Raw genomic sequence first — 27,771 nt, 5'->3', positions numbered from 1 at the left:
ACCTCAGAAAGCTGATGGGGGCACTACAGAGTTCATGATGAGACAGGCAGGTTTCCTGAGATAAATGCCTGGCTCAGTGCAGGCCCAGCTGTGAGGAATGCTGACAGTAACTGCAGTCATGGTTGTAAAAAGATATAGATTTTGCATTGCAGTTTATAGCTCTACATTTAACATAGAATCATAGAATTGTTAGCGTTGGAAGGGACCCCAGGGATCACCCAGTTCCAACCCCTCTGCCATGGGCAGGGACACCTCACACTACAGCAGGTTGCTCAGAGCCACATCCAGCCTGGCCTTAAGAACCTCCACGGATGGGGCTTCCACCACCTCCCTGGGCAACCTGTTCCAAAGTCTCCCCACCCTCATGGGGAAGAACTTCTTCCTAACATCCAATCTGGATCTACCCATTTCTACCTTTGTTCCATTCCCCCTAGTCCTATCATTACCTAACACCCTAAAAAGTCCCTCCCCAGCTTTCTTGGAGCCCCCTTTAGATACTGGAAGGCCACAGTAAGGTCTCCTCGGAACCTTCTCTTCTCCAGACTGAACAGCCCCAACTCCCTCAGTCTGTCCTCACAGCAGAGGAGCTCCAGCCCTCTGATCATCCTCGTGGCCCTTCTCTGGACACGCTCCAGCACATCCAGATCCTTCCTGTACTAGGGGCTCCAGAACTGGACACAGTGCTCCAGGTGGGGTCTCACCAGAGCAGAGCAGAGGGGAAGAGTCACCTGCCTCAACCTGCTGGCTATGCTTCTCTTGATGCAGCCCAGGATGTGATTGGCTTTCTGGGCTGTAAGTGCACACTGGTGGCTCATGTTGAGATTCTCATCCACCAGCACCCCCAAGTCCTTTTCTTCAGGGCTGCTCTTAAGCCAGTCCCTGCCCAGCCTATGTCAGTGCTTGGGATTGCCCCAACCCAGATGCATGCACAGGTAATAAGTGAAGCCAGGCTGGGATTCAGCTGGCACTCACACAACCATGGTGTGCACAGGCATGTGAAGATGCTGCAGCCAAGAATGACTTCCAGTGCTGTGAACAGCAAGGGAGATTGCAGAGAGCAGGACCATGGTGTGCACCTGCAGAGGCCATGAGCTAGACCACCAGCAGCAAACAGGACTGAAAGCAGCCCAGGAGAGGACACTGCCCTGCAGTGGAGAAGCTGTTGGGGAATCACCCAGCCCCACAGGTGAGTGCAACACTGAAGTGTGAGCACATAGGGAGAAAACTCAAATTCCCCACTCCCCAAAATGGTGAAATGGAAAAGGTTCAAACTTTACTGCCTTTCTTAACAGCCTCAAGCATCTTACAGTCATGTGCCTTCTGGCATAATTAATGTAAACTTCCCTAAATGAATTTTTGATGCTGATTAAGATATCAAAGAGTGTTGGAGCCACATGACTCCACTTCCACGCTAGCACACAGCAGCTGCACCAAGCTGCCAATCTGTCACCTTATTCTGCAGTCAGCTATGTTCACTCTTAATAAATCGCTGACAAAGAAGGGCTGGAGTTTATCTGAAAGCTTTGCCTCAGTTGCACTGGGTATGAAAACTTCCAAAGTCAATTAATGCAGCAGGAAAGCACAAGCAACAGCAGCAGCAGCTGAACCTCGGTGTTCTGAATTGCCCTCTGGAGATGACCACCTCTTTCTGCTGACTGTTCAGAGCGCCAGCAGATATCTGCTTGCTAACTTAACCAGCTGACTGAGGGGTGAAGCGCTCGCACCTCCGGCCTCTGGGGAATACTTCCCTACCATGAACTGCTGAAGCCAAGCTACAAATTACAGATGCTTCCAGCTAAGCAGCGGAGAAACTAACACCATGGAGAAGCTAATTATCTACTTCTCAAGGCATTGTGTCTCTGAACTCTACCTGCTGAAGGCGGGTATGAAGATCCAAGGTCTTCTGCAGCCGCATCTGCTTCCTTTTGATCTCGTCAGACAGGAGATCGGAGTGGTGCCGCAGCTCGTTGCATTGCTGGCAGATCAAGTTGAGTGCGTAGTGATGATTTGCTGCTAGCTGGTGTCCATGCAGTATCACCACCTGAGCCTTCCCTATCAGATCCTTCAGTGAAAGCAAGAGAGTGGATTGCACACCGACTGAAATAGTGCCAAAACATCTACCTGTAACAACACGCACTTCCTTCTCTCCCCAGAGTTCTGGTACACACAGGGATGATTGCCACTGGGAGGAGCCAGAATGGGTGGCTTTACACAGGACAAAATGGCACTCATCATCTGGGAAAAAACAGCTTTTGCTATCCAAAAAGGGGATGTGGAAGAAAACAGTATGGCACCAAAGTAGAGATGCTGTGAATGGCTGCTGGCAACATATTGCTGGAACTGCACTGAAGAAAAACCCAGAAGTGCAGCTGGTGTCCAGTTTAGGCACACCAAGCTCATCAGCACAAAAGGCAATTTGAGCAGTTAAAACAAACCAGAGCCTTTGCAGCAAAGCCTGATGCAGAGAACACTCTATCTTGTCTGCACATCTTGGTCAGTGTAATGATTACAATCTCCTCCCGGATTGCCTTTCTGTTGGGACTGTCCCCCTGCTGCACCCTGTCTGGTCTTTTGCTCCTCCTCCTTCCAAATGGTCAAAAAGCTTTAGACTTTTCCCCTAGGGCTCTGACTTTCAGAGAAGCTTCTGAGGGTTACATCCAGATCCCTCAAGATTTCTCTGCTGACCCTGGCCTGCTTGCCAAGCACTTCTCTTAGGAGAAGTCACATAATCAGTTGGGCTCCCGTGAATCATCTCTCTTCACTCTTCTCTCCCCTACGTCTCTTAGTCTTCATCCATATGCTGTGTTCAAACCACAGACACGTCAAGATAGCAACTTTTTTGCTTCTCCATGTGCCTGGTAACAAGTCTCTGCCTATTAGCACTGCTAAAGCACTTAACATATAAATAATTCTTCTTCCAGCTCATTAACTCCCACGCCTCCCCTATGTTCAGACATTTATCTGTTCCGGATTTTCATGGTGGCTCAGCAATTTATTTTAACTGTGATAATTAAATACCCTGTTCCTGGCTTTCAGAGTGATGAGAGTGTTGCTGTGCAGAGCAAAGACACGAAATCAATCCTTTTGTGCAGCCATTTACCAACAAATTGCACCAGAACCAGGACGCTGCAGAAAGCATCTCCTACCACAAATGCAGAACGTGCCTCTTGTGTTTCATTAGTGTCTCTTCCTGTGAAAGATTATCTCACCTGAGCCATACCATCAAAATGAGCCAAGTCCTTGAGCCTCTGTTTCACTTGGGGAACACTGTCACCAGTGTCAGGCAGCTCTGCTTGCTGACTCATTAAAAATTCAATGGCATTCTTGACCTAGACACAGAGAGGAAGACTGCTGCAAGAGGCTAGAAAGCACAGGCAGAAAATCATTCTCAGACCAAAATTAATCACTAGCTAAGGCTGCTAAATCCAATCATAAAACTAGGGTCCAAGAACTAATTTCTACATTCAAAGATGCTTCTGTCAGCAAAATCTGTCTGACTGCAGGGCAATGACACCTAAATTAGCTCTGTAAGGAAGAAGCACAGTGGTCTCCCCAAGCTAGCTGGACCTGCCAGGGTCAAGGAACAGCAGCATAAATTAAACATTCTCAAAGGAAAAACCATAAAAACTTCTCTTCCCTCTTCCTTTTAATCCTGAATTCTTCCTTCTGCCCATGGAAGTGCATCTGATCATACCTCTTGAAAACTTTGCTCAAACTTCCACAGTTGCAAGTATTGCTCCATTTTTAACTGATGTTTTTCCCAGAAGCCATCAAAAGCAGTCTCCATCTCATGCAGCTGACCAAGTAACCTTGAGCACACAAAAAGGACAGGATTGGAACAATTTGCAAAGAGAGGATAAGCAGAGATAGATAAGCCCTAGGCATTGCTTATCCAGGTCTTCTGACCCCAAGCTGTCAGGAGAAGACAACGGATGTGTATGTATGACTTGTGAAGACCCCAGAGAGAATTTTAATGACATCATCACTGCAGATGACAGCACCTTAGAGAAGCATTATTGCCATCTCCCATTCCCTTGGAGCCTGGCATGGGAGAACCCTGCATCTGCTCCAGAGCTTCATGATATCAGTGAAGTGAGAAAAATGGAGCAGCTCAACATTGAGAGAAGCAATCTGATGGGTCTGGAGCTAAATTCTTTTTGTCTTTACCTGTTTGATAGTGGCCTGAATAACCCATCTTATCTACACTTAAGTAACTTGGGTGTTCCCACCCAAAAATCAAGCAAATTAGGAGCACAGCACACTCACCGATTCACAGTCTCCCAGTCCCCAGGCCTCTCATGCTCTTGGTCCTGACTGCATTCCCCCACGTCAGGCTCTTCAAAACTGCTCAAAAGCAAGTTCCCTTCTTTTGTGACTGCTGTAATTTCTTCCTGTATAATGCAAAAAATATTTCTGACTCAGGCTACTTTTTATGAGGTAAGGACAACTCATTTTGTGCTTTTCTTGCCTTAGGTTCCCTGTATGAAATGAAGAACCAGGATCCATCAGACCAAAGGATTCCAAGGAGATGTTCTAGCCCCCTTAACTTGGGGTTAGCCTATGGAGCTGCAGAAGGCTGACCCATGAACTGGTCTCCAGGCACACATGAAAAACATCAGACCACTAAATGATCCAAGAGGCAGGAGGACAGCACTACTCTTGGTGAGTAAGTGGGTTTGTGTTAGATCTCTATCTACATTGCTGTATTCAAGCAAGTATTTCTGTAGCTTGGAGGCTGTGCTTGTCCACCAAGGTCATCTCAGGAGGAGCATCCCATAATGGGACAAAGCTGGAGCTGAAAGCATGTGGCACCACTTACTAGAGCCTCCAGGTATAGAGGCAAGTCAGCACTTCTGCTGTAAGCTCCACTTAGAGAAAATTGAAACCCTGGGTGTGTTCATTAGTATCAGCTGAGGTGCTCTCTGCTGCTTGGGCTCAGCCCCAAAGCAAACAAGTGCATTAATCAATTGTTTTCAGGGGAAAAAAAAGAGAGCAAACACAGGTGAGAAGGAAGTATTGGCTGATGAACTGAGCTGGAAGAAGAGATCTGTGCACAGCTCCATTGGAGATCCAGTTCTGGAAGAGTAAGAGCCCATCCTAGGAGATGGTCAGATTTCTATCAGAAGAGAAACAATGACAAAACCACTTCAGGGAGAAGATTCAGAAAGTACAGACCTGCTTAAATGCTGCCTGCCACAGACAGCTCACAGCAACCTAAACATAAGAGCATCTTCAGGGCAGCAGCCCCAGAGCAGAAGGACACAGCCATGGGAACTTCTCCTCTCCCACACACAAAGTCTCCACTACCACTTTGCATCCCCATCACTAAAACATCACAGAAGAGGAGGGCAAGGCAAAAACTCCATCTCCTTTTGATACTCAGCAGACTCAAAAGAGAAGAGGAATTATACAGGATGCTTTAGACTGCTGGTGACTGTTATTTCATCCTCCTACACAGAATCGCAGAAGTTGGAAAAGATCTCCAAAATCATCAAGTCCAATGAGTCCTGTGTCCAGTTCTGGGCCCCTCAATTTAAGAAGGATATTGAGACACTTGGATCATGTCCAGAGAAGAGCAACAAGGCTGGGGAGAGGTCTGGAGCTCAAGCCCTACAAGGAGAGGCTGAGGGAGCTGGGGTTGTTTAGCCTGGTGAAGAGGAGGCTCAGGGAAGACCTTATTGCTCTCTACAACTACCTGAAGGGAGGATGTAGCCAGGTGGGGATTGGTCTCTTCTCCTAGGCAAGAAGCACCAGAACAAGAGGACACAGTCTCAAGCTGTGCCAGGGGAAGGTTAGGCTGGAGGTGAGGAGAAAGTTCTTCCCAGAAAGAGTAATCGGCCATTGGAATGGGCTGCCCAGGGAGGTGGTGGAGTCACCATCCCTTGGAGGTGTTCAAAAGGGGATTGGACATGGCACTTGAAGCCATGGTTTAGTTATCATGAGGTGTTAGGTGATAGGTTGGACTTGGTGATCTCTGAGGTCTTTTCCAACCTTGTTGATTCTATGGTTCTATGACTGACCTAACGCCACCATGCCCACCAAACCACATCCCAAAGTGCCATGTCTACACATTTTCTAACACCTCCAAGGGATGATGACTCCACCACCGCCCTGGGCAGCCTGTTCCAATGCCTGACCACTCTTGCAGCAAAGATGTTTTTCTTAGTATCCAAACTAAACCTCTCCTGGTGCAACTTGAGGCCATTTCTTCTTGTCCTATTACTCGTTACTAGGAAAAGAGACCAACCTCTACCTGGCTCTGACCTCTCAGGGAGCTGTAAGAAGAAGGTCTCCCCTCAACCTCCTTTTCTCTAGACTAAACAACCCCAGCTTCCTCAGCTGCTCCACACAGGACCTGTTCTCCAGACACTTCACCAGCTTTGTTGCCCTTCTCTGGACACAGTCCAGCACCTCAATGGCCTTCTTGTATAGAGGAGCCCACTCTCCAGAGCCCCATGTGCTCATCTGCATTCAAAGCCTTCCATGATATGTACAGCAGAGGAGCCTGACTGCCATACAGGTGTTAACTTTTCTTTTTTCCCCCATTCAGTACATCAAAGAGGTTAATTTCTTGGTTACTCTCTTTAATTAGTTTCTGAGAGTTTTGCATTATATTTGCAACCACTTTCTTCTGTTCAGTATCACAGCTCCATAAATTATTCTGATAGACTCATTATGTGAATGCAGGAATCAGCTGTACCAATCTTGGGGTTGTCAGGAGAGAGACAAGGCTCCCATGTCTTGCTGTCATCACAATCTGTGCACACTTTCTCATCTGCTTTCCTCTTTCATGGTCTTAGAAGGAACAAAAGGAAAAAAGCCAACAGACTTCATTTCAGTTACAAGCCAGAGAGTGGTTTGGATACTTGAAATTGATAGACAAGACATTAAAAGCAACAGATGCCTGCACCCAGTGCTGCTGTGCTTTATATGCAAATGAAAACACATGGTGTGTTTTATTTCTCCACTACCTGTGTACTACTGACTGCTTCACACACGGGGCTACACTCCGTAGCCAATATTTGCACCCTACACTTTGCCCATACCATCACAGAATCAGTTAGGTTGGAAGAGACCTTTAAGATCATCCAGCTCAACTGTTAAGCCAGCAAAATGTGTCCCTCAGCACCCACAGCTACACATCCTTTAGATACTGTCAGGGATTGTGCCTCCACTACTACTGTGGGCATCCTGTTCCAGTTCTCAAGAACCCTTTCTGTAAAGAATTCTTTTCCTCCTATCTAATCTAAGCCTCCCCTGGTGCAACTTGAGGTCATTTCCTCTCATCTTATCACTTGTAACTAAGGAGAAGAAAAACCAACACCCACCTGGTTTCAGGAAGCTGTAGAGAGCTCAGCCTCAGCCTCCTTTTTTTCCAGGCTAAACAAGCCCTGTTCCCTCAGCCACACCTCACAGACCCTTCACCAGCTTCATTGCCCTGTGCTGCATGGAGGACACACCTACAGAAAACCTCAACGTCCTTCTCGGAGCGAGGGCCCCAAAACTAAGCCCGTTTTTTGAGATGCAGCTTCACCGGTGCTGAGCACAGGAGCACAACCATTTCCCTGGTCCTACTAGCCACGCTATTCCTTGATCCAGACCAGAATGCTGTTAAGCCTTCTTGGCCACCTGAGCACACTGCTGGCTCATGTTCATCCAGCTGTCAACCAACACCCCCTGTTCCTTTTTTGCTGGGCAGCTTTCCAGCTACTCTGCCCCAAGCCTGAAGTGTTCATGGGGTTGTTGTGACCCATGTCCTAAGCCTGAGGTTCCAGTCCATAAACCACACTGCAATACATGCAGCTGCTACTTTATACTACAGAGCTCTTCATTGCCAAAGAAGGAATAAAGGACTATTGGCAGGATCTGTAACACTTTCTATACATAGGCACATACATTTATGCCTACACACAGCATACTTTGGATCTCAATTTGCATATTTCTTACAGGCAGCCTTCTGGGAACTCACTGTCACATGACAAATGATTATAAATGAACATAGTTGCACTTCTTTGCCTTATGTAAATGAGCCCAGTCATAAAGCAAAAGAGCTCACCCTTCAGCCACTCAGCACTGCTATTAACACAGGAAATGTTTCTCAAGTGAGGGTTTGGGGACGGACCTGGACTGTCCTCAGAAAGATGCAGGATCAGCAAAGACAACCGTTTGGTGCAGCAGCAGCTGGCTGCACTAAAGCTTCCACTAACTCCCACAATAATATCATTTGCCATCACATATAGTCAGGAAAAAGGTCTTAAAATATTAGACAACTGTTGTTTAAGAGGGCACACAAACTCTTACAGAAAGACAGGGACCACATCTGGTCCCATCACATCACTGGTGGACAGCAATAGGACAAGGGGCAATGGGTACAAACTAGAACACAAGAGGTTTTACTTGAACTTAAGGAGAAACTTCTTTACTTTCAAGTGCTAAGGCTCTGGAGCAGGCTGCCCATAGAGGTTGTGGAGTCTCCTCTGGAGACTTTCAAAAGCCACCTATGCCACCTGCTCTAGGTGACCCAGCTTTAGCAGGTGGGGTTGGACTAGGTGATCTCCAGAGATCCCATCCAACCCCTAGCATTCTGTGATTCAATGATCATGAATGCTCCACACAATGCAATTGCAGAAAACCTTCACCTTGGGTGTCCTGCAGCACCTCTCCCTTAAGCCCCCCCATTGAAGCTGCATCATGTAGAGGGGACCTGGGAACAAGCATCCCTCCAGGCCTGCTAATGATCTTTGGTGCATTTTCCTCCAGCCACTGGGGTGAAGTGCAGGGAATTCCACGGGGGGACACAAACACCCAGGTGATGAGTCCGACCACCCAGGCATGCACAGCCCACAGGAAGAACATACTGCAGACACCAGCTTCTTCAGCCAGCAAGGAGGTAGCAGCTGAGACAGTTTGCTGGCTGCTGGCAGGGTAATTTGCTCGAGTGGATGGCAAACGTAAGGGTAACACAGGAACAGTCACGTTGTGCTCTATTTTGGCTGTCAGCACATACACATGTATGGGAGGGAAGGAGGAGTGGGCACCAAACAAACAGGCAGACTCCAGAAACCCCATCCTGCTGTGTGAGGAGGGGCTGGAAGCAGGCATTGGAGTGGCTGACGAGCCCTACCTTGAGCTGGTAGTACTTCTCGGTGCGCAGGGCCAGGATGCGCTCGATTGAGTACATGTCCTCTGGAAGCTCAGTCTCTGCCAGCTCCATGCCAAAGGACTGCAACATCTGTGCAATTTCCTTCACTGTGAGTGCAAAACTCTCTATTGCCTGGTGGGAGAGGATAATTGCAATCAGCTTGGGACACAGTGTGCTCCTACAGCTCATTAAGAGTAGGTGAAGAGCCAAGGATGAGATCTGCAGGGCAGCCTAGCAGCTTGCTTTGAGAGCGCTGGGTGGGATGTCCACTGCAGCTGGAACTGATGTGCTGCAGGGACATTAGCTAGTGGCCACCAACACACAGCCAGGTGGCTTTTAATGCAGGCTGAATCCCTAAGAGGGACTTAAATAAGGACAGTATTGGGCATGCTTTGCTTTCTGCTGCCTGTTCTTGTTCACTCTGAGATTCTTTTCCTACCACATCTTGGAGATCTACAGCAGAAACCACTATAGGATTCATCTTGTAGATCTATAATAGAAGCCACTATAGGATCAACCTCACAAATTCTTCTAATTCCTCTTCTATTTTTCTCCTCTGGTTAACCCACACTGGGAACCACCTCCAGACAGCAGGGCTTTGGAGATGTATTTGGCTTCTAGGTCATGGACATTTCCAGCTTTGCAAGCCCAAATGATGGGTTACAAGGCAATGTGGCACCACAGCCACCTCATCCACAGCTTCAGCAGGAGAGCAAAGGAAGGAGCTAAGCAGCCTGCCAGAGATAAACTGGAGAGAGTGGGATGGAAATGAATGCTGCTGATACCTCCCCAGCACATCCCAGCCAGCCAGTGGGAGCCCGGGACACCAGACGTCTCTCACACCATGGGGCGAGGTGAGGCTCTCCCAGCCCTGCTCACAGCTCCCTCAGATTTATATTTACTTTTTGGTGTTTTTTTTTCCCATGGAATTTTCAGGAAATGTTTTATAAGCACCCAACAAGGGAATTTTGAGAGATTCTTTTTAACATGGACACATCTACCATGTGCAGGTTTGATCTAGAAGCTCTGCTCTTCTGAGATTCGCATTCTGTGTCACTCATTTTGTCATCTTTGTCTCCAAGTGTGAAAGCTATGCCATTAGCACTTTTAACACATCATGCAAAAGAACAAAACTAGGAGCCAAAAAATTGAGAACATTTGTTAATTTGGCAGTGCATGAGTGCAAACTGGCACACAGTCAATGGCACAAGCAACAGCTTGAGGCGTTCCAGTCTTGTGCTTTTGTCTTGATACTGAACTCCACATCTGCTGGTGTGGATAATGTTGCAGGGCAAGGGGCACAGGGGTGCCTGGTACATTTCTCATTAGATTTGTTGGGAAGGTAACTGAGAACCCAACCTGTCATCACTCTGGTACAAGTGCCCCTGGAAACTAAGAGTTTGCACAGAAACACAGGGCAAGGCAAAGCTCAGGGAACTAACTGCCTGATTCTTGTCTGCACTCAGTATGCAAAGAGCAGTCTCATTGTCCTGATTCACAAACACATTTGTGATATTAATGAGATAAAACAACCATTAATCAAAAAAAAAAACCCAAACCAAAACAAACAAACAAAAAGCCTACTTTGTCTCTACCTTCAAGGGAATTTCAGTAAAGGCTTAAGAAGATAGATCTTCCAGCAGCAGTTTCCAAAGCAGCCTGATGGGATTAATAACCCAGTTCCCTGATAAATCTAATGCCACTAGAATCCTTTGCAGATCTGATTGAGGAAATGTAGCTGACATCAGGGCTTCCTTCCAGCTACCCAGTGCCTTACTTTTAGAAAAACCTTCATCAATCAACCCCAAACACCCCAGAGCCCAGTGCTCAGCCCCAGTACTTACAGTCCTGAAGATGACCCACTCGCTGTGGCAGTACTCCAGGGTGCCTCCAAACTCGGGGGTTAATTGGTGTTCATCAATATATGTCAGCAGGTCACTAACTGAGCTCAGCATAACAACCTGCAAACAAGGCAACACCATCAGAGGGCTGATCATCACTTCTACCCAAGTCACACACATACCACAGAATCACAGACTGGTAGGGGCTGGAAGGGAACTTCAGAGATCGAGTGCAACACCCTTGCCTTTAGGTTCACCTAAAGAAGGTCATACAGGAACATGTTCAGGCAGGTTTTGAATGATTCCAGAGATGGAGACTCTGCCACCTTGCTGGGCAGCCTGTTCCAGTGCTCCACCACCCTTAAAGAAGTTCTTCCTCATGTTTAATTGGAACTTCTTGTGTCCTTTACCCCTTTGTGTCCTTTACCCTTTGTGTCCTTTACCCCTTGTCCTGCCACTGGGCACCACTGAACAAAGCCTGGTGACATCCTCCTGGCAATCACCCTTTAAGTGTTGATCAGCATTTAGAATAGATTTAACCAGGTTGGAAAAGACCTTCAAGATCATCAAGTCCAACCTATCACCCAACACCATCTAATCAACTAAACCATGGCACCAAGTGCCTCATCCAGGCTCTTAAATACCTCCAGTGATGGTGACTCCACTGCCTCCCTGGGCAGCCCACTCCAATGGCCAATCTCTCTTTCTGTGAAGAACTTGTTCCTAACATCCAGCCTAAACCTCCTCTGGCACATCTGAGATTCCCCCCCAAGTCTGCTCTTTTCCAGATTAAAAAGCCCCCAATTCTCTCAGTCTTTCTTCATAAGAGAGATGTTCCAGTCCCCTCAGCACTTTGTAGCCCTTTGCTGTACCCTCTCCAGCAAGTCCCTGTGCTTCTTGATCTGGGGCACCCGGAAGTGGACACAGTAACCAGATGCTGCCTCACCAGGGCAGAGCAGGGGAGGAGGATAACCTCCCTTAACCTGCTTGTCTCAAGCCTGCTAGTATTTTATGTACCTAAAAAATGGGTTTGCTCTAAATATTGTTTGACAGCATGATTTCCTTCTCACACTTCTGGCTTAATATGGCTTTAATTTGCTGTCTTTATCTGGTTTTGTAAGCCAAGATTGATCTCCCAGGTGCTTTTTTTCTCCTTAAATGCAAAGCACAGTGAGACGCTGCAGTACCTGACTGCAGAACAGGGCTGAAAGCAAGAGTAATGCAGGTGTCTGCAAGGGATGACCAGCAATCTGGGAAAGAAAATATACACACATCTTCAAAAGTTGCAATGGCCAATTTTACACAAATATAGGCCCATGAGTTCTTCTGTGTTTTGATCTGCCCTGCAAAAAGCCAGGAATTTGCAAAACTGTGCCACTGACAATCATTTGAGAGTGAAAAACACAAAGTTTATGAAAATCACATTATTTCCTAAAGGAAGGCATTGGTTTGTCTTCTGCTTTTGTAACTGTGTCACCTTCACATTCCAGAAGCATGGGGTGTTGTTTTTTTCCTTTTATATATTCTCATTATGTCCTATAATCAAGGTGGCTTTAAAAGTCTTGGAAGCTTGAACTGCAGAGCATGAAACCATTTCAGTTGCTGTTTCAGGAACAAATACCAACATGACACTGGTATGGAGATCACACCAAGATGAAAATGGTGATGATGGGTGGAATTCATAGCAAAAGCTTCACTAGACACATCTCTTAACTTTGCAGATATTACCCCCATTTCTAAGCATGGTTTTATCCTCCACAGAAACATGCAAAAGAGAAGATCACCACCCACTGGCATGGATGTGATCTGTGAGGAGCAAACCGTGCACAAACTGTGTTGGAGATTGGGTGGAGAGAGGTTTGCTGGAAATAAGGCAGAGACACTCAGGTTACTCTTCATGCAGGTGCCTGCAGAGTGAGAAACTGTCATTCCCCCACCCAAGGTGCAGAGGCAGCCTCCAGCCATGCACAGGCACAACATCTCTGCAGGCTCATACCGGTAACTTGAGCAGAAAATCCTCCTGACTGAACCGAAATCCAATGTCAGTGAAGGTGCGCTGGAAGAACCCCGTGGGACGGAGAACCATCACCAAGTGCAGGTTCCCTGGGAAAGATGCCTGCAAGGAAACAGAGACAGCATTCAACCTGGGGATATAGAATCATAGAATCAACCAGGTTGGAAAAAGCCTCAGATATCATCAAGTCCAATCCATTACCTAATACCAAACACCTCCTGACAACTAAACCATGGCCTCAAGTGCCATGTCCAATCCTTTTTTGAACACCTTCATGGATGGGGATTCCACCACCTCCCAGGGCAGCACATTCCAATGGCCAATTACTCTTTCTGGGAAGAACTTTCTCCTCACCTCCAGCCTAAACTTCCCCTGGCACAACTTGAGACTGTCTTGTTCTGGTGCTGGTTGCCTGGGAGAAGAGACCAATCCCCACACGTCTACAGCCTCCTTTCAGGTAGTTGTAGAGAGCAATAAGCTCTCCCCTGAGCCTCCTCTTCTCCAGGCTAAGCAATCCCAGCTCCCTCAGCCTCTCCTCACAGGGCTGTGCTCCAGACCTCTCCCCAGCCTTGTTGCCTTTCTCTGGACACCTTCAAGTGTCTCAACGTCCTTCTTAAATTGAAGGGCCCAGAACTGGACAAAGTATTCAAGGTGTGGCCTAACCAGTGCTGAGTACAGGGGCACAATGACTTCCTTGCTCCTGCTGGTCACACCATTTCTGATACAGGCCAGGATGCCATTGGCCTTTTTGGTCACCTGGGCCAAGAGGAGAAATCATTCAGACCTTAGCTTTTTTTTTTCCCCCTGACTGCCTCTGATAGCCCTTTCTTATTTTCAGGAGAAAAACATTGTAAGTGGTTTAGAGACATGGGATGTAACTGCAGGAGGGTTGTCCAGTCCCTCTTCCCTTTGGAGCAGGCAGGAGTCCAGCTGTGCATCTTGGAGTGCCCCTTATTTGAAACTTTAATACTACATCTTGTGCTCAGCATTGTAACTTGGGGAGTGAAATTACAACTTAGCAGGGAAGAAAAGGCTGGGACATGGAGAGCAATGACAGATTGAGGAGGCAAAATTGATTGCCAAACTCGCTAATCACCCCATAACTGCGTCAAGCATACTCTTCTGCTCCCTGGTAATTACAAGGCAACATTTAATTTGTGGTAAGGATTTGGAATTTCCTGTCTACGCTGCTGGAGCCTTTTTTCAAGCATATGGTTGGCAGGTGCATCTTTAAATAGAGCTGTGAAAAGGGTGCTTGAAAATGAAAAGGCTTTTTGAGAAAGTGGGAGTCACATCACTAAATGATGGGTAAATGCATGATGCAAAGAACTGAGATACACAGAACCACGGGGTGACAGGGGTTGGAAGGAGCCTCTGAAGGTTCTTCTAGTCCACCGCCCCTCCTAGGGCAGGATTGCCCAGTGTAAATCACAAAGGAAGACATTCAGGTGGGTTTGGAATGCCTCCAGTTATGGAGACTCCATGACCTCTCTGGGCAGCCTGGTCTACAGTTATGGCACTCTCAAAGTGAGTAATTGTTTCCTTATGTTTACATGGAACCCTCTGTGTTCCACTTCGTGTCCATTGCCCCTCGTCCAGACACTGGACACCACTGAGAAGAGTCTGGCCACATCCTTCTGACACTGGCCCTTTATTGATCAGCATTGATGAGATCCCTCTCAGTCTCCTCCAGGCTAAAAAGACCCATGTCTCCAATCCTTTCCTCATACAGCAGATGTTCCAGTGCCCTCAGCATCTCAGTGGCTCTCTGCTGGACTCTCTCCAGTAGTTCCTTGTCCTTCTTGAACTGGGGAGCCCAGAACTAATAACTAACAGTTAATTAAGACATATGATTTACTCTCAGGTCCTGCCAGGGCACGTCACTTCTCTCCATATATTCCTCCTTACATTACCTTCCTCCATGAAACATGATAGTAGCAGCTACATCAAGTAATGAACATGTTTAGGTGCTTTGCACTGCAGGGTACTTAATCTATGCCTTCAAAATAAAGACTGCTCCTGTAAACAAAGCCTTGATTTGCAGCTGAGATCTGACATCCATGAAGTGCATTGTGACCCATTTGTTATGTTTTCTTGTGTAGGAAAGGTCAGGTTGTAGCTCCCATTGCCCACAATGCCACTCAGAAATGAATACTGGCTTTAAGGCTCAAAGAAAAAAAAGCCACCTAAATTCAATATATTGATCTGCTGTTATTTTAAGTAGGAGAAGGGGGAAAAAAATAATCCAGAAATTCATGTGAATGAAGTTCCAAAATCATAGCCTTTGAAAGTCAACAAGAATGGTGCCAGGAACAAAGAACTGGCATCAGAAACAAAAGCAAACCATGGAATACTGGAGGCGTTTATGCTGGCTCCAGGCCCTGGGTGCTGCACCTCTCTCACACAGCACCTGCTTAGCACACAAGGTCTCTGAAGGAGCTGCCAGCCCCAGGCACACAAAGAACCACCTTCCAACCCCAGCAAACCTGCAGGTAAGCCAAAGGTCTGAACCTGGCCATGGAGTCACCTGACCTTCAATGCTCCGATACAGGTCTTCCTCAAGAGAGTGTGGGTGAGAGGCTGCAGGAGATTCAGGCTCAGCTCCCTGATTCAATGACTGTCTAATTAAATCTACAAAAAGATCAGCTTTCCTGCAAGACAACACAAGGCAGGCCCTCTAACAGCCCTGCTATTAGAAGCAGCTCTGAAGTCAAAGGCATCTCAGAGACCCTCCTCAACTCAGGATTTTTAACTTGAGTTTCCCGTATTACTACAAAGTAAACCATTCACCAGCTACTGGATAGCTCCAAGGAGTTGGGAGTGGTTCCTCACTTTGAGGAGAGCCTCTGCCTGGGATGTTGAAAAGCTTCATTGAGGAAAGCACCACCAGAACTGGCACAGGCTTGTAGATATTTTGAATGACTGAACATTTACAGCCCTAATATCTCACTGGAAAGCCTCTGGCAAGCTCAGTGCTCATTCTCCAGTGCATCCCAGAGAAGTTGGCTGCCTCCTCCACCTCACCACAATGGCTCTCTCCTGGACCCAGTAAATGCTGCTATTGTTCCTTTCAGGCCTACTGGCTGGTCTGGCTAGTCCTTGACACTCTTCATGTTCCAGCACATCCATGGCACTAAGACATGCCAGGAAGAGACCTGACAGCCTATGTTCACAGCAATGCTGTGCCCATTCCTGCTGAGCTGTGAGTCCATCATGTGTCATTCCCTCATACCCACCATTATATCCATGTTTGCCTCATGCTGGGAATTTCTCAATGGACATTTCTCTGCAGATAGGACAACAGGAGGACCTCCAAAAAAAACTTTCAAAGATATCACCAAGGAGCCACCAAGAGCTGCAAACCTCAATGGATAGGATACTTTTGCTCCAAGACAGGCCCTGAACCCCTGGTTTAATGGCTCAAACTGACTTGACCATTGTCAAGTGTGACTGTGAGGCCAACAGTCCTTCTGCATGGTTATGAGTTCATTGTAGGTGAATCCAGTGGTGAATTCCCACAGATTTGGGGAAAATCAGTTTCCAGCTCACAACAGTGCGATCAGCTGTCTGAATTTTAGGCTCCTACCTTGACCCTGACCTCCTGAAAAATACATCAAGGTTATCTTTGGGAAGAACAACCAGTCACAGATGCATGCTCCATGGTCTTCTCTTATTATCCCACCCCATCCCCTGTCCATTTTAGCTCTGTTCAGCACTTCAAACAGAGATGAGTCTGCTTTGCCCTCTCCTACTCCTTCAAGTCCTTTGCAACATTCACCCTTTGTGCACAGAGCTGACTCTGCGGAGGAAGGGCCTGGGTCTCCAAACTGTAGCACTCCATGGGAACATGCAGCCTTTAAATGTCTTCTCCTATGATCCCTCAGGCAAGAAGCCCACAGTTCTAAGATGATGAACCAGCAATCAGGAGGCAAGCAAAGCTGCCTGCCAAAACTACACCTCAGTAACACAAAGGTGTGAAATGCCTCTCTGAGAGCAAATGTGCCTTGGGATACATTTGTGCCTTGTGCTTTGGGTTTGTGAATGGAGGATGCCAACACATTCCACACAACATACAGAAGACCACCACCTGGCATTCACATCCTTCTGCCACATCCACAACAGGGGCAAACTCTGACACAACTTTATGCTCTGCACACACTGAACTCTATCCCTTTAGCTCCTTGATACATTTCACGTCAGCAGTAGCTGTGTTTCCAGGGCAGGTGATTCGATTTCCATTCAGTTTAGAAAGTATTTGGGGATTTTTCAGCTGATCTCACACATATAGGATCAAGGTCAGCACTTGTGAGTAGATACCAAACAGGAAATGCAGCTTTGCAAATGATGCCTAATGTACTTCAAGCATGCAAAAGCAAGGGGAAAAAAAAGGCTAAAAATTAAGCTGGCAGAAAAACAGACACAAAATCAAACCATGTGCCCTCTTACAAGACCTAAAAGGAAGGATGAAATAATAATAATAATAACAACAACAACAACATTCCTGAGGTGACTGTATCTTGCCTGATCACTGCTACAACTCCAGTTCTTTGCAGGACTGAAGCAGAGATAAGTAACCCACAAACTGAACTCTGGTGATACAGCTGGGGGAAAAAAACCCTTCCACACAATATGCTCAAGAAAGCCAAGACAAAAGTGTCCTTCATTTTGCCTTATGTTTCTTATTGTTATGTGTAACACCACAGAGAATCTTGTGCATTTGATAAACTTGGGGTTATGTAACAAAGCACTTAAAAGAACCCCTCCAAAGCCTTTGCGCTCTGCTATTCCTCTGCAGCACACCAGGAAAGACAGAGAACTGCCAGGAAGATTCCACTAAATCAGGCATTTGGCAACATTTCAAAGCTGTCTCCTTGGCCAAAGACCATGCTGGGTGCACTCCTCCCCTTGAGGACAGAAAGGTGTAAACCTTAAGGCCCCAGCCAGGCAACTTGTTTCCATGCACACTCAGCTACAACCATGTAGGGAGGCCTGATATAATCATAATTGTTTCACTTGGAAAAGACCTCTAAGGTCATTGAGTCCAGTCATCAACCTAACACCACCATGGCCATTAAACCATGTCCCAAAGTGCCATGTCCACACATTTCTTGAATGCCTTCAGCTATGGTGACTCCACCACCTCCCTAGGCAGCCTGCTTCTGTAAAGACATTTTTCCTAATATCCATAGAGATGAACCAGGCTACTCAAGCACAAGAAAGGGCACGCACTGAAAGCATCACTGCTATTACCTCCTTAGTGAAAATAGCTCATCCTGATGCATTTAATGCGATTTTCAACAATTTTAGAAATTCAGTTTTCGGCAAATGTTCTTCCCTGAAGTTCCCTGGGACACTCCTGAGGTTAGAAATCAATCAACCTAAGGAAAAAGTTGTATCTGGCAGTGAGCTCGTCTGTGGGCAAGGGAGGCTGAGGCCAGCGGTCCTTACACAGGTGCTGAAGGGAATGACTTTCTGGTGTCCCTTAAAGGCAAAGTCACACAATAAAATGCCGGGTACCGCTAACTGGAGCCTTAACTTCCCTCAGAGCCACGGACAAACTCCACAGCGCTCTGCTCCCTTTCTTCATTAACCCCCGAACGATGCTGCCAGCACCGCTGGGTGCACCAGGTCCAGCCAGGGCCCCTCTCCGCAGAGGCTTTCCCTGCCAGCACGCCAGCAACTGAAGCCTTTCCCGCGGCATTCCAGGGATGCGCTGGAAGCGGCTCTGCAGGGCAGCGATGCAAGGAGAGCCTGGCTACGGAAGATGCCGCACCAAAAATACACACGTACACACCCCCGCCCCCGGCGCTGCTCCATTAAAGCTGCTCCGGCCACTGTCCCCGCTTCCTCCATCCCCTCCCCGCTCCAAAAGGGCCTCTCTGGCCTCCGCGCAGCCCGGCGCCGCTCGCTGCAGCCTTACCGCAGTGCCGCCGGCCCGCCGCCCGCCCCGCCGCGGGCTCGCCTCCGCCATCGCCCCGCCAACGCCACCGGACCGGGGCCGCCGCCGCGGGTGGGAGGCGGGATGCGAACCGCCGCGGGGGCAAGCAGGGGCGGACAGGGGCGAGCAGGGTTCCCGGCACCCGGCTCCCGGCACCCGGCTCCCGCTCCCGGCTGCTGCCCTGCGCCGGGCTGGTTTTAAGGTGGAATGCCAAAAATCAGCCTGCAGACGGGGCCAGCTTCTTTTCCTTCGAGGAGCGAGGCTCTCAAGCTCACAGCTTTCACCCTTCGCTGCCTCCCGCCGCGATAAATCCCGACGGGCTGCTTTAAAAATGTTTCTGATTTGGAGGAGGGGGGCTAAGGAAAGATGCTCCTGACCAAACCTGAGTCTTGGCCCCTGGCAGCCGGGCCCTGCCTGCCAAAGCAAGTGGTGCCAGCGTGATCAGGGCTTGGCCAAGCAATTAGAAACATACAGAAAGAGTTAAATTAAAATCTGTACAGCCTGGTACACATTTTTTTTTCCAGATCAGATGCACAAGCGCAGAGCTGCAATCACATACACACATGCTGAAAAAAAATAGGGCATCCTGCCTATTTCAAATTCAGCTTATTTGCACTTCTATATTCCAAAATGATAGAAAGATCTAGGGGAAAGAAATCTTTTACTGCAGTATGGGTTGTGGTTTATGACTGGAAGGAAATTGAGATCTAAATTTTTTTTGTGTTGGCTGCACAAAGGCAGGTCCACTCAAACACCTCCTGGAAACAAAGGCAGCCCCTGTTTTTAAGGCAACATTCCCAGTTCTTCTGGTTTTGTGGACTAAAGGTGTCCAGCTTTTCATTCCTCTCTGCACAGAGTACCTCCACATTATCTACATGGCCAGCACTACAGGCAAAGTCTCTTCTCTGCATGGAAACACAGCCCGTGCAGGTACACAAGGAGAGTGTATGTTCAAAGGTCACAAAATTATTAAATCCACTTACTGAACACAAAATTAACGACCCTGCTGTCAAAGCTACAGATCAGGACAGGATTCTTTCACATGTGAAACTTCCAAACCATGCAAAGCAACACCACCATCCTTTAAGGCTGCTCTCAGCCCTAGCACCTGCTCACAGGCTGGCAGCAGAACTGAATTTTGATAACTTTAAAGAACCACTTTTTAGACATTGCTGCTTCCTTTTGGTAACCCTACTTGGAAATTCAGTTTGTAACATTCAGGAAAATCAGAACCCAAATTACTGCCAGGAGTTTCTTACGCACACTGCAAAAGGGTAACCCTTCCTGTCAGCAAAAAAGCCATCAAAGCCAGGCATTTTTGATGCCAAGTTCAGCTGTACCACTATTCACTCCCTAAAAGAGTGTAAGATCTAATTTTACCAGATCTAACCAGGCTTGGGTAAGAGGTTTCTTTCTCAGTACATACTGTTCAATTAATTCTCTATCAGATGGTTCAATGCCTTTAACTCTTCAATGATTATAAAGCAGAAACAACGGCAATAGTACTACACCCAGAATCTTTTTGTTAACTTACCTCCATGGCATGGTCTGGTTGGGAAAGCATTTATCAATGAATTTCTACCTATCCATGCAGCTTTAAGCATGACTCTTCTATATCTGTAACACCAAGCTCTGATACCCTAAGACACAACGAATTGCTGAGCTGCAAAAAGCTAACTTTGAGATAGGGTCAGACAGGTTGTGATCATAGAACCAGAGAAAGCTTTGGGTAGAAAGGGACCTTTAGAGGTCATCCAGTCCAACCCCCCTGCAGAGGTAAGGAACATCTTCAACTGGAGCAGGTTGCTCAGAGCCCAGTTCAACCTGACCTGGAATGGTTCCAGGGATGGGGCATTTACCACCTCTCTGGGAATCCTGTGCCAGTGGTCTCACCACCCTCACTGTACAAACGGTGTGCAGCAGATAAACAGATGCAACAGATCTTTGAAATAAACAAATGCACACATACACATTTAAAACACATTTTCCACCCATGCCCAAATACAAATGCTCATGAAGCTTGCTTTAAGACCCCAACACTTTCAGTCACTGACAACTGGATAAAATATAGTCTCATTAGTAATGTGTCTAGAAAGAGCATGAACGAAGCCAAATCCTCCACTCATCAAAAGCACACAACGTGGCACAAAACACATTTGAACCACTATGGAAAAAATACAAAACCAAGCAAATGAATCAGCCAGTACTCAAGCTGCTCATTTATGCACTCAAATGGGGCACAGAGCTGTGTCTGAATTAATTATAGGGCCATAAAACAAAACACTGCCTAGAGAGACAGCACGAGGACCATTGCTCCTGATTCTCTGGGGTTTTCTGAAAGTGATGCACAATGAGCACAGTGACTTAGTACAGTAAAAGAAATTATCATTAAAGAGGACTTACTGCTATTTTTTGGAGAGTCATTTTGACTGATGTCCATGTGTCCAATCTTCTGTCCAGGATTAGGATAAATTTGGTGTCAGACTCATGTTGACTAGGAAATAATAAAATAACCAATAACCAGATAACATTTTGGGAGAATGTGAGTCTATTCCACCCCTCATCCCCCCCCCAAAAAAAAACCCAAACCACCAACCAAACCCAAGAACACAGAATACAAATCACATTTTGACATTTCCATAGCAGCCAAAATTTCATTTGAAAAGATTTCCCTGAGCAGACTCTGGCAAGAAATTTAAGAAGCTGACCTATTGGCTAGCCCAGGCTTAAGCATCACCTTGGAATTGTGTGGGTGGTGGAGATAACAGATTGATGGAGAAAACAGATGGCCCTTGAAATCCTTGAAACTGCTCTTGAGCAGGACTTGGTAGAGGTCAGAGGCAGCTGTGCTCCTGCTGAGCAGCTCAGAGGTGGCCAGCAGCCTCCACCACCCGCTGCCCCAAGATGCACTCACCACTGAGCTCTTCCCTCTGAAGGAGCCTGCTACCTGCTTGCCCAAGTTACAGCAGCCAAGAGATGATTCCTGGCTTGTTTTGGCACAAGGCTAGAGGGGTGACACCAAGCCAAGAGGGGTGATGCCAGCTTGGCAGGGGTGGGGAGCTGGTGCTAAAACAGGGTGTTGGGGCTTTCCTGGCACCGACTGAGGCTCTGATGGAGAGGCAGCAGTTGCTAGGAGGCACTTCCCAACACATTTGGCAAGCGCAGGCTTCCTGACATCCCTTCTGACACCAAAATCCTTGCAGTTGCTTTGAAATCCCCAACCTCACCAAGCAAGCCAGCAGTACTGGAGATGCCCAATCTGCAATTCAAGTATCACCTTCCCAGGCCAGCTCAGCCCAGCTCCAGTCCTGACAAGACACACTCCAGGCCAGTCTGAATTACAAACTGGAATCGTGTTTGCACACAGGTAATGGTATGCCAGGCTGTAACCAAGCCCTCTGATGTGAGTATTTACAGGCTACTTAGGTAATATTTACAGTATTTATTCTGTGGATGCTGAAACAGGATAGCCACATCCCATGCCACCCTAGCTGGGTGTCTCGGTGCTGCAGAGAGGCTCCCAGTACACGTGCTGGCTCCCCAGGGCTGGGTCAGATATCTGCACTGGGCAGCCTCCCACAGGCTCCATCTTCACTAATTCTTGTGTTTTGGCAAGTGAAAACACAATGGTGGATTACTCAGAAGTATCACATGGCAGACAACACTTGGCAACTTCACTGCAGAAGAAAAGGAGACTACAAGCCAGCAAGGGAGCTTTCATTCAATGCCCATCTTGCTGCTCCAATCTCTGATAGCCAGACCTTTGACAAATACATTTCAAAAGAATTAGAAGTTGTGCTGAGAAAGAGAAAAACAAAAGCAGAGCACCCAGCTCCCAAGCTGTTCTACAAACATATCTTAGGGATCTACAAATGTATCTTAAGGATGGACAAATGTATCTTAGGGATCTCTAAGGCCGCAGCCAAAGTGCACAGGTTTCATGTGAATTTATACATTGCCACTGGGCTGTGGCAGAAAAGAGGTGAGAACACAAACAGCACAATTTTCCTGTGTGACAGTCTGTAGGTGAGCTTGCCTTAACAGGGGGGGTTGGACTCAACGATCTCCAGAAGTCCCTTCCAACCCCTACCATTCTGTGATTCTGCTTCACACATGGATTGTACACAGAACTTCTGCATGTAATGAAGGTTACACCTTGTGAACTGGATCAGGCACGACTTCTCAGCCAAAAGCTAAAATCATTTTGGCCACATGAGATGATTCTACAGGTTTCTGTTCACCCCCACCACGACTTAAATGACCTGGGCAGGTAGGAAGAAGTCAAAAGCATCCTTTTGTTTGAGGTAGAACCCTTTGGCTTTTCAGTACACCCTAAGACTTTAAAAGGTAGGTCTCTGTCCTAGCAGAAACAATTCCTCAGCTCCCCATAGTATTTCCCAACAGGCTGCAACTGAAGAACAAAATAATAACAATTAAGAATATAGTGTTTACACAGTACTGCTGTCATCAAAATCAAAGCTGAAGCAAACCCCCAGAATGTAAATCATTCAGAGAAGGCAGCCAGGCTGCAGTGCTTTGACAGTTAATAAAAGCACACCAAAGTGTGCCATTTACTCAGGACAAGGTTATGTTCAGAGAGCAGCCTCTGAGCATCCTAAGTGACTTTTATCAGCTCCCCTACAGACACAATGAACTAAGTTCCCAGTTGTCCAAAAGCCTTGAAACCTACTGTGGGAAATGTTTAACTTATTCTGGGGCTAGTGGAGCAAATCTGTGACTATTTGCAAGCCAGGCCCTGCAAGCTTATCAGATTTCCAGTCCTGTGATGTACCTTTTAGACTGACAATAAAAATAAATCAATATTTCCTCACTAAGGCTGCAAAGGGTGAGTTCATCTGCATACAGCAGCAGAACGATGGAGGCAGATAACCAGATCAAGGATTATTCCTCTCCAGATCACAGCTTCTTGTCACCTTTTTTTCTCCCCCTTACCCTTAATTTTGTGTGTGTGGCAAGACACACATGACTAAAAATAAAGACTTGGGATGATTTGCAGGAGGACTTGAAACTGGATCCTGGAGTCCATCACTGTGAGATTTATCACAGGCCTGAGAGACTCCTCCTGGCTGGTGGGATCAGAACAGCCATCAGGACTCACAGCCTAATATCTAAAGCCAGAGGTATTTATAGCAAACAGCACCCTTTGGTGTGCCTTTCTCTGTGCTACCAGCCAATGCTCTAAATTATTTTGTACTTCACCATCTAAGTGAACCATGCAGAGATTGTCTAAACACTGAAAAGCTGGTCTCCTCTCTTGGAAGCATGTTCCAGGGTCTGATCACCCTCTTGGTAAAGAAATGTTCCCTACTGCACAGTTTAAACCTCCTTGGCACAGTTTTGCATCATTCCCACACATCCTATCACTGGATCCCTGGGAGAAGAACTCAGCACCTCCTTCTCCATGTCCCCTCCTCAGGAAGCTTCAGAGAGCAACCAGGTCACCCCTCAGCCTCCTTCCTCCAAACTAGACAAGCCCAAAGTCCTCAGCCACTCCTTGCAGGACATTTCTTCCAGCCCTGTCACCAGGTTTGTTGCTTTCCTCTGGCTGCATCCAAGGACCTTCACATCCTTGTTAAATTGTGGGGCCCAGAACAGCACCCAGTGCTCAAGGTGATGCTGCACCAATGCTGGATGCCACAGGATTTGTTTAGTTTTCTTTTACTTTAATTGTAATTAGGACAGGTTTTGTAATAACAATCTTACACATTCCAGAACTGACTTCAACTGATTATTTTTTTAATGTATTTATTAATTCTTAAAGCTTCTACTGAAATTCTGTATTCACTTTCTGGAGTGAAGAGTAGCTTACAGCATCCATCTCCTTTATCTAACAATTCCTTCAGGGAGAAAAATGCTTTGTGAAATTCAGCTTCTCAAAATACTACAAACCTGACATCCCATGAGGTTTCCTCAGACTGGTATCAGGAGGACAATATCCAGTCCTTGCTACTGGTTGTGTAGGAAAGGGACTGTGTGAATGGGTTTGGTATGCCCATACCCATCCATGAGTACATGATAGAATCACACAGAATCACTATGGTTGCAAAAGACCTTCAAGATCATCAGGTCCAACCATTACAGGGAAATGTTGGTGCATCCACAGCTAACTCTGACCCTCAGGGCACAGCCTCAAGCTGTGCCAGGGGAAGTTCAGACTCGAGGTGAGGAGAAAGTTCTTCCCAGGAAGAGTTGTTAGCCATTGGAATGTGCAGCCCGGGGAGGTGGTGGAGTCACCGTCCCTGGAGGTGTTCATGAGGGGATTGGATGTGGCACTTGGTGCCATGGTCTAGTAGTCATGAGGTCTTGGGTGACAGGTTGGACTTGATGATCTTTGAGGTCTTTTCCAACCTTACTGATTCTATGATTTAGCTCTTTTAAGGACTTCCTGGTCCAAAGCCTGAGCTCTGATCCCATGATGTGATGCCAGCAGGATGTGTACTCAGGGGTACCAGAGCTGACACTGCCTTCCATTTTCATCTATGTGATGCCTCTCCTTGCTCCCTGACACCATGACCTTTTAGACTCTGAAGCATTACAAAGCACATGCCTTTAAGATGGTCAAGCACTGAGGCAGGTTGTTATGGTGGTAGGAGGAGCAGAGAACCATGATTAAAGTGGCTTTACTAATAACATGCTGAATATATTTGAATCACCAGCAAGCTTGCAGCTCTCATTAGCTCCTTGATTGAGTTTGACCCATTACAGGGACAGCAAGACTGCTCATCATGCTAATGCCAGGGTGTTTACAGTCATATGGAACAAGAAGCCCTGGAGAAACCAGGCAGAGCTGGGAAGTGCAAATGCACAGACATGGGCTGCCTGCACAGCATGAAGGAGAAACAATGCTGGCAAGCACACACCACGGCACATTCCTGTCCTGTGTGCCAGGAGCCCAAGAAAACTCAGACTCCCAGAGGAAAGGACAGAGGAACTAAAAGCTTTTTTTAATCCTGCAGAGGTGGCTAAACACCTGGTACAAGGCAGCCACTGATGAAAAGCTCCCATCTAGTTCCCATCTAGCTGCTGTCGATCTGCTCTCCCTGCAGGCTGACAAAAAGAAAGAAATTTGCCAAAACAGGCATTATTCAAGGAAATTAAGCATTCCAGGCAACTGAATCACCAGGCTCAGCAGCAAGAAAGAGGGGGGCCATTAATCTAAGCATCCAGCCCAGTATGTGGCCCAAGCAGACTGGCAGCTGCTTAACCCCAAGACGCAGGTGGGTAATGGATGCTGCTGAGCTATCACCAGTAATGGCGACCCCAAACCTTTGTTCCTGTAATTAGCCTCTTCCTCTGGTTCCATTTCTCTTTTTCCAGGCTAATGACTCTCTATTTGTCCATGTCAAAATATTATTCTGCAGTGGCATGGTGTATTTAAGTGGTGACACATGTCAAAGCTTATGGAAAGCTTGCTGTTAATTAGAAACTTAATAAACTAAGTTTATGATGCAGGCAGGCTGACAAGTCATAAAGATGAGGTCCACTTTTTCCTCTGCTGCTACCAGTAAATTAAGCACCACGCCTGGACACTGTAATGGCTTGCATCATTCATCTTCTCCCTCTTACCTGCTCTGAGCACTGAAGATGACCCCCACCCCCACTCATTGCATTACCCTAAAGATCCCCTGCCTGACCCAGGCAGGACCAACACCTCTGCTCATCACAGGCAGGAGCTAGAAGGGAGCCACATACCTGGGGACTGACGTTAGGTACGTTAAGACTTTAGATACGATCTCCTCAGGCACCTCGTTGAAGCGAGCGTTGTCGGGGAGGGTGATAATCCAAGCCTTGTCTTTCCCTCGGCCACCTGCAATAAAGACAAAGATGCTTCCCTGACTGGGCTTTCAAGGAGGGCCAGCAGCAAAGCCTAGGTCCACCAGTCAGGTCAGTATACACCCTGCCATGGCTATAGAGGTCTTTTTACACCACCAGAAGAGCACAACAAGGCTGAATGCTGCCTCTGATTTCAAGCACAGCACAGGCACGCAGTGGTGGTGGTAGAAACAAATATATCAGGCATCAGATACTTCCTTTAGTTACTGGGTATATCTTGCATGGGACAGCAAAAGAAGGCAGAAATACTAGGACAAATCAGCACACTGCTCTGGAACCTACAGAAATGCATTTCAAAGCACAATACTTGCTAATGCATGGAGTGTTTGAAGATAAGAATATTTTAAAGCATGGCTTGAGACAGAAACCTAGGATGCTTCTTTCAAACTGCCTTGATGCTTTATTGACAACATTTCTAGTGGCACTAGAGACTACCTGATGGATAACATCCCATCTGGAGTGTCATTTAGCCAAGCAGCTCAGGAGTTCATCTGGAGTATTTAATCACCACACAGAGTGAGACTCTGGAGAAGTTCATTGTACTCACCAGAAAGAAAAGCAAACCCTTTCATCAAATCATCACTGATGTCCTTTGCACAGATGGGTTCTGTGGTTTCTAGGGAGGGAAAAAAAAAAAGGCAAAAGCAGCAGTCAAAAGGCAACAAAAGGCTAAAGCAAACTTGTGTATCGACGTGTGAACCCCAAGGCAGGACTTGAACCCAGCTTCCCTAAACTTCCCAAACAAAATTCCCAAACAAGCAAGCTCAGATATAAACTGAGGGTAGTAAAAAAACAAGAATAGGTTCTCCAGTTTGGTGGAAGATGCCCCATCCCTGGAAACATTTCAGGTCAGGTTGGATGGGGCTCTGAGCAACCTGCTCTAGTTGAAGATGTCCCTGCTCTCTGCAGGGGGTTGGACTAGATGACCTTTAAAGGTCCCTTCCAACCCAATCCATTCTGTGATTCAATGATAAATTATACA

General features: G+C 47.0%; 1 protein-coding gene across 1 annotated transcript in view; it reads right to left on the bottom strand.

Annotated features, from left to right (window-relative positions):
* Positions 1 to 27,400, bottom strand: part of MCF2 (MCF.2 cell line derived transforming sequence) — a 56,108-nt gene extending 28,708 nt beyond the window's left edge. Inside the window, exons 1-10 of the mRNA XM_054169300.1 lie at positions 27,337 to 27,400; positions 26,649 to 26,763; positions 21,339 to 21,429; positions 12,980 to 13,099; positions 10,987 to 11,103; positions 9,125 to 9,274; positions 4,267 to 4,391; positions 3,695 to 3,809; positions 3,210 to 3,329; positions 1,871 to 2,062 (exon numbers count right to left, since the gene is read on the bottom strand). Of these exons, the coding sequence (XP_054025275.1) occupies positions 1,871 to 2,062; positions 3,210 to 3,329; positions 3,695 to 3,809; positions 4,267 to 4,391; positions 9,125 to 9,274; positions 10,987 to 11,103; positions 12,980 to 13,099; positions 21,339 to 21,429; positions 26,649 to 26,763; positions 27,337 to 27,361 (1,170 nt within the window). The 5' untranslated portion in view covers positions 27,362 to 27,400. The remainder of the gene's footprint in view (positions 1 to 1,870; positions 2,063 to 3,209; positions 3,330 to 3,694; positions 3,810 to 4,266; positions 4,392 to 9,124; positions 9,275 to 10,986; positions 11,104 to 12,979; positions 13,100 to 21,338; positions 21,430 to 26,648; positions 26,764 to 27,336) is intronic.
* Positions 27,401 to 27,771: the final 371 nt, after the last annotated feature.

Source organism: Dryobates pubescens, chromosome 18 (genome assembly GCF_014839835.1).
Source record: "Dryobates pubescens isolate bDryPub1 chromosome 18, bDryPub1.pri, whole genome shotgun sequence".
Classification (NCBI taxonomy): Eukaryota; Metazoa; Chordata; class Aves; order Piciformes; family Picidae; genus Dryobates; species Dryobates pubescens.
Note: the sequence above shows the minus strand (reverse complement) of the source record. Positions and strands in the feature narration are given on the sequence as shown.